The sequence below is a fragment of the Watersipora subatra genome, chromosome 7 (assembly GCF_963576615.1).
Source record: "Watersipora subatra chromosome 7, tzWatSuba1.1, whole genome shotgun sequence".
Taxonomy (NCBI): Eukaryota; Metazoa; Bryozoa; class Gymnolaemata; order Cheilostomatida; family Watersiporidae; genus Watersipora; species Watersipora subatra.
Window position 1 is genome coordinate 5,718,599 of NC_088714.1, and position 12,673 is coordinate 5,731,271.

At 35.8% G+C, this 12,673-nt stretch overlaps 1 protein-coding gene across 1 annotated transcript in view; it reads right to left on the minus strand.

Moving 5' to 3' along the window:
* The window catches only part of LOC137401025 (mitochondrial chaperone BCS1-like), a 36,524-nt gene that overhangs the window by 15,755 nt on the left and 8,096 nt on the right, over nucleotides 1-12,673 (minus strand). The window contains exons 3-6 of the mRNA XM_068087368.1: nucleotides 11,773-11,993; nucleotides 10,629-10,687; nucleotides 9,492-9,645; nucleotides 5,948-6,144 (exon numbers count right to left, since the gene is read on the minus strand). Of these exons, the coding sequence (XP_067943469.1) occupies nucleotides 5,948-6,144; nucleotides 9,492-9,645; nucleotides 10,629-10,687; nucleotides 11,773-11,993 (631 nt within the window). The remainder of the gene's footprint in view (nucleotides 1-5,947; nucleotides 6,145-9,491; nucleotides 9,646-10,628; nucleotides 10,688-11,772; nucleotides 11,994-12,673) is intronic.

Below are 12,673 nucleotides of genomic sequence, written 5' to 3' on the forward strand. Positions count from 1 at the left end.
TACTACTCTAAAGCACATTTGCTGTTATAAGTAGTTGCGCTGGGTTTGTATTTCGATTAGCGCATAACTTCAAAGAGTTGAATGATAAAACGGATATTTCCTGGCCATTGTGGTCTCCTCGTGTAACCTCACAAGCTTATTATGCAACCAACATAATTAAAATAGGATTTTATTTTACTTCTCAAACTGGATTGGCTACCAGAATGCCTTTTTTACGCTGCAGGCTTACGTATTGCCATAAACCGTTATCAAAGTCTCCAAATCATTAACTTTTTTTGACATCTAATTAGACAGACTGCAATAATTACGATGGCTAGACAGATTTGTGCCTTATCATATCTTAGTTTGACAGTTTCGTGATATTTGAGGTATTTTAACCCTTTTTCTCATTTTACTGAGCAGAAGTTAGATCTGAGATGATAAAGTTATTTTTATCTATCCTTTACAATTTAGCTTCAATTGGTCTAGGATAGAGACACGCACTGTGTTCAACTTGCCGTCATGGGCATATTCTATAGTAGAGGCACTGTGCCTACTCTGACAATCATAGGCAGTTGCTTCTTCTATATTCTATAGCAGAAGTGCTGTGCGTTCTCTGACAACCACAGAAAAATTATTCTACATGTACATATTCTATGGCAGAGGTACTGCGCCTACTGTAATAGCCATAGACAGCTGCTTCTTCTATATTCTACGGTAGAAACACTGTGCCTACTCGGACAACCATAGGATACATCATTCGGGCAGTGATGATTAATTGGAAAGTTTATTTATTAAGTAATTATTTAGATTAATCAATGCAGCGCGGAAACAGATGGTTTCTCTAATAAAATAATCTCACGAGATCACAACTGCCATTAAAATAAGTACAAAAAATGAATTAAATGATTTTTCAAGAACTATTCATGAATTTGTAACATTTGCCACTGTGCGCAACCGCAGTGAAAATAGCTTATCACACAGCTTTACATCATCCTCTAATAAACCTCTGATCCCTCCTACCAGACTCTTTACGTCCTAAACAAATCCTATCTACTTTTTAATCAGTTGTTAGAGAACTAGTATTATAGCTTCAACCACAGAAGAGATGATCAACAGGGTGACTAGGAAAAAGGAAGCTAACACCTGTTATAGGTCAATATCGAGCTCATTGCTCAAATAAGCTTTGATGCGGAGGATAAGTTTGAAGGATGGTGAAACGGCTCTTCGACTGGTTATAATGAATAGAATTCCGGTCCCGAGTTGGACTGGTAGTCGCATCTTCATGTAATGAAAGACCTAGTACCATATCCTGTAGCTATTCGCTACATCACACAAGATCAAAACCGTGTTCCATGGTTCTTAGTCCTTATCACACCAGAAATTCATCTCAATTTGTGTGATCTGACTGCCAAGATGTTTCAAGATGAAATGTGATAAAACGTGATCATGGTTAAAACGCTCAGAAGACATGCACGTACCGAAATGACATCAGTAATTGCTCGGCTGCCTGTTTCTCTCTATGGTTATTGCTATAGGCTATTGGGTTGAAGTGGCGGAGTTGCGCATCTCTATTCTGCCAGTCTCTTCGCAAGTATAAATGTCATAATCGCACTCACTTGAATCTCAGCGTTTTAACCATGATTAAGTTTTGTCAAATTTCACCTTTAAACATCCTGCCAGTCAGATCACCTCAAACATCAACCATCGCAAATGATAGAAAAATACCGATACTTTCTGGTAAAATCTACTAAAGTTTTGTGTAAGTTCATCTCTAAGTGCTCAAGAACCTCAAGTCAAGCTCTAAGTGCCTTCACTGAGCTGCATCTAATCTCTCAACTTACAAATATAGCATTGAAAGTTCCAAATCTAGCCATCGGGTCAACCCAAACAGCATAAAATTGACAGATATATCTTAGCCGACAAGACCCACAAGGTAATCACTCCAGACAGCTTTTAAGGACAAACCGCCGCACTCAGGCCTTGATCTTTAACAGAACAGCTAATCGTACTATAGATCAAGATTAGCCGACCTAACACAAGTAATAGCACTTTAATGTCAGATTGCCGGATACGGAGACTTATTTCGCAAAACGAAGAATGTCTGTATCAAAGACAACACTATCTTAAAATAACTCAAACTGTGATAAAACCACAATTATTTAAAGGATGCTATCAAGTTGCACAAAGAGAGAAAAAATCAGGTTGCGGAAAGGAGTGCCAAAAAGACAGATATGCACTAAATTGGACAAAGACAGGAGGAAACAACTGGATCTCAGATGAGCTGGGATGAAGTATCCTCATTTCAACTAGGTATTGAGTTGTTAGTTTTTACATGAATGATTCCTTAAATCTCATTATCTGTGAATGAAGATATAATACTATAATATAATATTATTTGTGATGGCCGAATCTTCAGAATATTATGAATACTATTAGAATATATTATTTGATTTTAACTAATAATAATAATATAATTCTTTAGAGTCTTTTCAAAGCCAATCACACAATAGTCGCATGAGTTTCAACATTTTTACAAATTTATATGTTCAATAAGTTTTTGTCAACTTTCTAGCTCACAAGTATAATGGAGGCATCAAATAAATAAACATTCATACTTCATTGCACTATCTTGAGAATAGTGATGCATGAAGTTTTTAGCGACTAGGGCTGGGTTTTGGCTCTGAGAGCCATGGTGAAATTTTTGTTATTCTAAACAGGAAACAGTTTGTTGCCAATTACAACACGCTTCATCCCACCGATTTCAGGGCCTCTGTATAGATCTCCCAGAACTCTTTGGTAGCCTATGATCCTAGGGCTGTTTAGCAAAGTTGCCAGAATGTAACATCCATTTGCCTTAATCGCTCTCAATCTAATCTAATTATTGAATTAAAAATATTCGCCATCGAAAAACAATTGAAAAACTGAATAGGAAATTCCTTTGTTGCGTGTGTAGTTACAATTTCGCTCTTTTAATGTTTACGAGAGACGGAATGCCTGGCGCCACTCGCCATGTGACACAGCTATTTTTGGAGAATCAAAGGGGTTTCTGACAAGAAATAATTAATTATATCGAATGCCAAGCGCATGTACAATGAACTATCATAACATAAAGTTTAGCATTTTGTCATATCTTGCTTAAAGACTCGCCTAATCAGATTGCAGTAATAATAATTAACTAGTAATTATTTGGAGCGATTTCGACCGTAATTTTTTGGCCATGTAAACAAAGAATGTACATAAATATGTAGAGAAGCTCAACTATATATTCGGAAGGTAATAGCTTGCCAGGTGAGCAGAGAGTACCAAGAGTATACCGCAGTACCTAGTGTACATTATTGGTTAGCAGATAAAAAATAAATTACTTGAAATAACTTTTATAAATACTATATGCAAATACTGTAAGTTTACACAAATATAGCGCAATGTTTCCTGATATCTATCTTAATTTACCTTCATTTTAATTGGTTGCAAAAACAGAAAGAAAGCTAGGTACAGAAGAAATAATAAGCTAATTCGATAGTTTTGATTGGTTATCAAAGTTTTTACAACTAAGCTGTAGGATGGCAGAAAAATACTTTTTTTTACCAATTAAAAATGCCACATTTTCTAATAGCGTATCAGCTTTTACCGATATGAAGAAATCAATAATTAAATTTAAATCGCAGAACTGTCAGCGGTTGTGATTTCAGAAAATCAACATGCGATGCCAGTTTGTTACCTAGCAAATATTTAAAATAGTAGACATTAGTGGCGGTGCGATTTGTAGAATAACTGCCATCGTTTAAATGTCTCATATTTCGTGAGATTTGCAACCCACGAACTGCCATACCAGCAGAAGTATAAAAGCTGTCTCATGCTTGCGAAGACAAGCTATTGTTATCTGTTTGTGGGGTATGCGGATGAATGCACGCAGAAACAGCCACCAACCGATGAGACAAATATGATCATGTTGAATGTTTTAAACAGTCTCAGATTTCTGATGCAGAGCAAAACATAAATTTAGCTAAAGTTGATTGGAAGTGGCTAATCTATGCTAGATAGCAACCAGCTTACATTAATGTAATTATGACCAGTACTCTTTCTAACAGATGTCTAAAGTTCTTACAGGTATTAAAGAGATATTATCAGTAAAAGAATTACTTTAGGCTTCAAAATACGAAAAAAATTGAAAGTTGTCCAAAAATATAATCCGGCAACAAATGTTATATTGCCAAATCTTTTATGCTACAAAATCATCAGATAACTATAATAGCCATTATGGCTCGAGGGAGACAATCCTCCTCCTGCAGGTATTTTTATAAGCCATTCAGCCTTGTAACACAAAGGAGGGCTTATATCTTATGGAGACAAACAAGCTTGCCGATGGTTATCAGCTAGGTAGGTGATGTCATTATCAAGTAATTGAACAAGAATGCCCTGCTGTACATCACGGGAACGCCTCGCCAAGACATAAGCCGATTATATGATTTCAATATCACTGCAAAATAATGACATAATTTACTTGTAACATTTACCTAATTTATTTCACTATTATATTATTCATATTAAACCAATCTCTTAATTTTATACTGTTAATCAGCGTAGAATCATCTCAACAAAGAATCATACGGGAAACAAAATAACCAATTTGCTCGGTGGTGAGAAAAGACAAGCTCATCAGATAAAATAAAGCTATATCCCATCAGTACACATTAAGTTTAGCAGATTGGGAACTAGGAGTTGTCCACCCAAGCACTTTATAGACGCAGTTTACAAAAAGGGCTTACATCAGAGAGCAACAATAATAGACATCAATAACTGGCAGTAGCCATTACCAGTATGAATGTTAGCGGCCAGTCAACCTAAGCTAACATCAGCCTCACCTAGTAAAGCACCTTATCATGTCTGTCAAAGCTATAGAGTTTTAATATTACCATTTTGACTAGTGGAAATTCAAAATAAAGCAATTTTTAGGTTTATACATAGCGAAACATAACTTTTATAAAACGATATATTCAAAATTGCTTTTTTATTTGTATCGTTTATATCAATTGATTATTTTTCGTTTTTATTGACAGTTGTTTCAAGTTTTCAATAACCAGGTACAAGTGGAGACAAAAATAGTACAAGCACATCAACAGCTAAACAGCTTTTAAAAACAACTAATCTGAACAATTTGACAAGGTGTTTTGTGTCCATTACAGTATAGCGCATAACATTGTGATACATGTGTTGTTGGTTGACAAGTGTCAATGTCTCACATTCATATATGCTTATTAGCAAGTGTCCTTAACAAGTGGGTTATTGTTTGACAAGCATCACTATGTCAAATCCATAATTACTTAGCAGGTGACCTCGCTTTACAGGTGCCATTACTATGTCATCATACATATGTCATTACTTGACAAATGCCTCTGGGTTACACCCATAACTGCATTTTGTTGCAAGTCAACCAAATTTAAACCAAATTTTGTTGCAAGTCAACCATTTGCAAGTCAATTCCATTGCTTAGGAAGTGTCATTGTTTCATGATGTCATTGCGCCAAACGTGTCATTTTTTGTCAATTGTCGCTGTGTCAAATCCATAACAGCTTAGTAAGGGCCAATCATAGATATAGTAAACCCGGGTATAGTATATCTATGGTGCCAATGCTTGACAAGTGTCATTGTGCCGTACATGCCATTACTTGACAAGTGCCACCAAGTCAAAAAACATTACTTAGCAAGTTTCATTGCTTCATAAATGTCAATGAATTATCAATTTAATTGTTTTACATGTCTTTCTGCTTCATGTGTGATTGCTCACATGTATAACTATTATGTCACTGTTAAACTGCCCTTTCCCCGTCATAACACTGAAATGATTTTGTACATCTACGCTGCCGATGTGTTACCAGTTGTATTGCGTATATTATCTCTACCTGGTCATTAGGTATTATCAATTTGCTTTTGAAGGTCATACGCAAAAGGAATACACAAAATATACCGGCTAGTGCAGTGATGTAGCTGCTTTTGCCACAGCCAGGTGGTCCGTAGAGGAGGTAACCACGCCTGTACGGTATGCCTCTTTCATTGTACCACTGTGGGTTTTCAATGAACTCCTTTACATCCTCCAAAATCTTTTCTGAAACTCCCTTGTCGAGTATGACAGAGCTGATTGGCCTCTTCCTGCGAGCACTCTTCCTGTAGAGCAGCAACAGCCAATAAAACTGCAACGTTTGACTCGGAGTCACGTTGTAAATTACTAGGTTTGCGAAGAGCCATAGACCAAGATTTCTAAATGCCATAGGCAAGACCACTATCATTGAGTTTTCAAAAATCATGACCTCCTTATCATGTTACTGTAGCTACAAAGACCTCTTTGACGGCAAACGAAAAAATTGACAAATGTTACAAAGAGCGTCACATGAGAGTCAAACTTTCTGGAATGTTCCAGAAGTGAGCTCGCTATCCTAATAGGCTAACTACTGAATAGCCGCTCCTTCTAAAAACAATATTCGTTTATAAAGTTTGTTTAGAATTCAATGGTTCACGTCTTATAAAAACCTTCTTAATTTCTGGCAAAGATAGAAATCTGCTAGTTGGCGAGACCATGAGTGCTTAGCAACAGCGGTATAAAATATTTATGGTAACACAGCATACGATTGTGAAAGATTGCCTTTGGGATTACATAATCCATGGAGTTGATGTGCATTGTTAAGATTCCGGTATTCCTCGCCAGTTATACAATTAACAAATTGTTGTCACGCATCACTATTATCGTTTGACATAATCTTTGTAGTAATGTATACACAAGTACTACTGCTAATAGTATAGGAAACTACTGACAAAAATAATTCATTTTTAGGTTTTTAGCTGGGTTACTGTATGGGTGGGTTGGAATCCGAGAACTTTGTTTGTTTTAGCTGTCTGTAGTAATCCTGCAGTCAAATGTAATGGTGAGTAGACATATTCTAGCAAATAATTATTTTAAGTAATCTTACAGTAAAAACAAAATATTGCAAATTTGTTTTTAAGACGCCTGTTTTTATTTTACTATTTATTGGCATTGATTAGTTTATTGGATACAGAAATGTTTTGTACCCAAATATGACAAGTAATCAGAACCACACACACAGTAGAACCTCTACTTATAAAAGACTCTACATTCAAAATTTTCAAGTTACGAAACACCTTTCGATAGAACCTTCAGTTCAATTTATGAAGGATGTCAGCCTTTTGTATTTTAAGCCATTGGTTTGTTTTATATTTTAGGCATGTTTGCTTCCCATGAGTACAAGGAAAAACGAGTCTCACTCAATTTCATTTGCTGTTTGAAAGTTAGTGAACAACAAATTTTTTGATTTCATTCATTGTAGAATTTAGAGTTATCACATACAGAGTAGGAGAACGTTTGTTTCTCGCAATTCAAGTTCTGTGCTTTTTGTATGATGGGTTTTTCAGTTCGTGCCGATGTAAATAAATTTTTCTACCTACTTCATCTGACTGCTGCCCTACTACTACGGTTTTGGCTTGACCTTGACCTCGTCTAGACAGCCAAAGCCCAAGGCAAGCAAACAAACCAAAAAACCATTGGTAGTTTTCATTCGGCATTACTCTGTTTTTTTCCGTGTACTTTTTTCTATTTATTATAAATTAATATAATTCTCACATATATTAGTTCAGGTTTTGACCATTACATGTATTTATAGTTTGCACAAAGTTGTTCGAGTTTTGTGAGGGTTTGGAATGAATTGTGAGGGTTTGGAATGAATTGTGAGGGTTTGGAATGAATTGTGAGGGTTTGGAATGAATTGTGAGGGTTTGGAATGAATGGTGAGGGTTTGGAATGAATTGTGAGGGTTTGGAATGAATTGTGAGGGTTTGGAATGAATTGTGAGGGTTTGGAATGAATTGTGAGGGTTTGGAATGAATGGTGAGGGTTTGGAATGAATTGTGAGGGTTTGGAATGAATTGTGAGGGTTTGGAATGAATTGTGAGGGTTTGGAATGAATTGTGAGGGTTTGGAATGAATTGTGAGGGTTTGGAATGAATTGTGAGGGTTTGGAATGAATTGTGAGGGTTTGGAATGAATTGTGAGGGTTTGGAATGAATTGTGAGGGTTTGGAATGAATTGTGAGGGTTTGGAATGAATTGTGAGGGTTTGGAATGAATTGTGAGGGTTTGGAATGAATTGTGAGGGTTTGGAATGAATTGTGAGGGTTTGGAATGAATTGTGAGGGTTTGGAATGAATTGTGAGGGTTTGGAATGAATTGTGAGGGTTTGGAATGAATTGTGAGGGTTTGGAATGAATTGTGAGGGTTTGGAATGAATTGTGAGGGTTTGGAATGAATTGTGAGGGTTTGGAATGAATTGTGAGGGTTTGGAATGAATTGTGAGGGTTTGGAATGAATTGTGAGGGTTTGGAATGAATTGTGAGGGTTTGGAATGAATTGTGAGGGTTTGGAATAAATTGTGAGGGTTTGGAATGAATTGTGAGGGTTTGGAATGAATTGTGAGGGTTTGGAATGAATTGTGAGGGTTTGGAATGAATTGTGAGGGTTTGGAATGAATTGTGAGGGTTTGGAATGAATTGTGAGGGTTTGGAATGAATTGTGAGGGTTTGGAATGAATTGTGAGGGTTTGGAATGAATTGTGAGGGTTTGGAATGAATTGTGAGGGTTTGGAATGAATTGTGAGGGTTTGGAATGAATTGTGAGGGTTTGGAATGAATTGTGAGGGTTTGGAATGAATTGTGAGGGTTTGGAATGAATTGTGAGGGTTTGGAATGAATTGTGAGGGTTTGGAATGAATTGTGAGGGTTTGGAATGAATTGTGAGGGTTTGGAATGAATTGTGAGGGTTTGGAATGAATTGTGAGGGTTTGGAATGAATTGTGAGGGTTTGGAATGAATTAGGTTCATATAGTAAATTGGGTTTCAATTAACAAAATCAGCTACTTACGAAATGGCTTCCGGAACAAATTAATTTCATAAGTAGATGTTCTACAGTGCAATGGCTATGAAGATTATAAAATAATGAGAAAATCCATAATAAACTACATTCCTAAATTCACCACTGTCTTGGCATGAAACCACCAGCCGGCACAATAACTGAAGGAGACAATTACTGGCTCAAAGACAGGTTTAAAACTTAATTAGAATTGTCTTCTCAATACATATTAAAAAACCATTAATGACTTAAATCCTACAGCGAGAATGTCTAAGGAACTAATTGGTTGCCTAGCTTGTAATGACTATAAATTATAGAACACTTTTTGTTAGATGACAAGTGGCAGGAATACTTCTGTGAACCAGAATTACAAACGCCGGAATTGAATGCGCAAGGCGAACATAAACAGCTCTGAGCCGGCCATAACTAAGTGTAATGACCAGTTGAATTCTCTAATTGCCCTCTCTTTAGCTCGAAGAAATATTTTCAATAGGTTTACCGGAACTAACGTAACTAACCAGCACGCTTCCTCTGCGCATATGAAATTTGAGTGTAGCTCGTTTACATGTTTAGAGTAATTCCTTACTTCAAGCACCTACCCAAAAGGCTCCCAGTTGACACCCCTCACTATGTAAATGGGTGTGCGACCTTGCTCATGGGTTACAGCCAGTTCTCGGGCAGCATCTAAGATGTTGAAATATATCATCTGGTTTTTACCAAAAGCTGTAAGAGTCACGGACTCCCATGGCGCAGCTGCAAATATGAGTCAACCGTGACATTGACAGTAGGAGATTAGCATGAAAGCAATCTAATGAGTCATCAAATGTATTATTTTCATTTAGATAAGCTTTACAAGTTTTATTTTCAGATGACTCAGATACAACCTTGCTTCTAAACAGCGGAATGTTTAACAGTTGGAAGTCTTAATCTTGTATATACAAACAGGACCACTGATCCTAGACTATATTAATAACTTTCCATCAATCATTAAACCGCTTAAAATAGCACAATTCCTTTTGAGCTGAATATTATATTAAAGCTCCAAACTTGTAGAACTCTATGAACAAAAACAAATGAAGTAAAAAAAATTTTCTCCACACTTTTTCAAAGAAGTCGTGTTTTAGAGATAACTGAAGAAACATTATGATTGCAGTACACTGAGTCTGATAGAGTCTGTATATTTGTTATGAATAGAAAAACAAATAGTTTTAGTGTAAAGTTCTTGTTAATGAGAAGAAGCTTTTTAGTTTTGTTTATTTTTTATCCTTCATTACTAAAACTGTCAACTAGTATTTCACTAGGAACTATTGTTCTGTCAGCAACCATTTCTTATTTTTCCACCAACTTGGAGTGCTCTCCGTATTTTGGCAATACTTCAGAAACTAACAGTATAATGGTCTCGAAACGTCAAAATCAGACAGGAAACATATTCGACACAAAGCGACAAAAATTACATAAACCTACTTGAGCTGTGTGTGGAAAAACAGAGTGAAACTATGCAGCTGAGTTTACTCGTGGTAGAATTAGGTGGGACAACAATTCCCCACATTATCCCAGGCTTCAAAGACATCAGAGCTGAGTTAAATTGCACCAATATATGGAGCGTTTGATGACTTTAATATGAACGTTCCTGTTACCAAATAACAGTAAATTCTATGAAACGACACTTGCTATAAAATTGTGTTTTCTATTAACAAACATCACAAACTTTTTCTAAAAGCTTAAAACTTTCCTACCATCGCCAACAGCTCGAATCTCTCGATTGCGTTCCACTTTGATCCAAGTTCCTTGGTACCTGAAATAGCACCGTGTCTAAGTAGCAAGTAGCAGTAATGCACCTGTACCTAATTGACAGCTCAATGACAGCCCCACCAATATTAAACTGAAAAGCTTGCAATTAGAAACTGAGGAATGACATAGCACTCTCCTTTCATTGACAAATACCTGTAAATGTTGTTCATGATGCAGTTCTGTTTACATACTCAATACCTAGTGAATTACAACCTGAAAGTAACCCTCACATCGGTTTCATTGTTTCTCTATTGCATAGGCTGGAATTTAATACATGTAAAAGCTGGGTAATTTACTGAATCGCTATATTAATTTATTAAATGTACACAAATAGTTGTCTACTCAATGTAGGACAACTACCTGCAAGCTGTTATTACAAATTGGGTTTCTTCATAAAAAGTTATGATTTTGCCCAAATGTCATTACCTTTTTTGAATTCTTTCAAACCTCACAATACCATTAACATAACAAGCCCATGCTAAAGGAATTTAGCAATTTAGCCCGTGCTCAATGAAATATCTGAAATATCTCTATGAACTATCTGAAATATCTCTATGAAATATCTATGTCAAGGGTGAAATTGTAACTGAGGCCACCAAGCCATGACTTGTATGTTGTCTCACAGATTCTTTTTTGCATTCTATTCAATTTAGGCTTTATAAATCCTCATCTACTTAAACATCAGTTCAAGGATATACTAAGTTCCTAGTCAAGTAATGTATCCATATTCCAACCACTTAAGGTGACGGCTGCAATCAACTAGCTAACTGGAGTTGCCCACCTCCTTATCAATGTTTCATTTCTTTAAGCGAAAGATGACAGGCAGCTTTAAGTTTTAGGCTTTGTCTAAAACAACTGAAAGCTACCTCTATTTGAGTAATATGTAAGTCTAAAACTTTAGTATTAGTGGCCCCTGCCGGATCTCCAATGTTTTCAATTACTACATGTACACACTCTCACCAAGCAAACTATGGTGATATTGTAAAGGATTGTATTTATACCACAAAACCTTCAAGAAACACCTAGTGATAAACTAAAAAGTTGAAAATAAAAGACACAACTCTTACAAGCGCACATGTATATGAATACCTCATGAAGTGGTCACCAACGCTGGGCACGAAGTTGTACTGGGTATGTATGGCCCCGGTCTCAGTTTGCATGAATGATGTCTCCACACCTATGTGTTGTGTGCTTTTCCGTGCATGCATGCTTATCCAGTTCAACACCCAATTATAACTTTTGTCTCTATTTGTTATTTCTAGTGACATCATACAATGCCGACGAAATAATATGCTACCATATTGCACACCCTAAAAAAACAAATGAACTGAATTTTACCAGAAAAACAGTATATGATATACTGAAAAACAAAAGATTTAGCCTGATTGTTTAAGAAATTTATACATCATTAGTGTTTACATTCCTTGATTTTACACCTTTATACATACAAACATAACTTAGGTAACACAATAAAGCAGCACTTTGAAAAGCATAATAAATCAAAAAAGATTGCTTATTGATAATTACATAATTCATCACTTGTTTGCTATTTTAAACAATAAGATTTTGAGATAAAAATGATGAGTTTGACATTTTATATTTTTGTAAGATGTGTTTAAAGTTGCAAAACTAATGCTTATAGATTCATATATTGACATAATATTTTTTTATGTATTACAATAACAAAACATGTTTTCACAAAAATTTATATAAAAATAGACCATATCTTCATTGAGAAGAAACAGGAGCCGAGATAAGGTGGACTAATAGAAGGAAGTTAAATAAAGTGAGCCATAGCTACGAGTTATGAAGGGAACACTAATACTTTGATCGATATCCATATGTTGGCATTTTAAGACTTAATCCTTAAGCATTTATCAACCCCATGGTAACCATGATGTGTCTTACAAAACAATTAGACAGATAATTGTTTCTAAAAATGCAAGTACCAAGGTTATTCACAATGTCATACAAGTAACTCGGTTGAAGA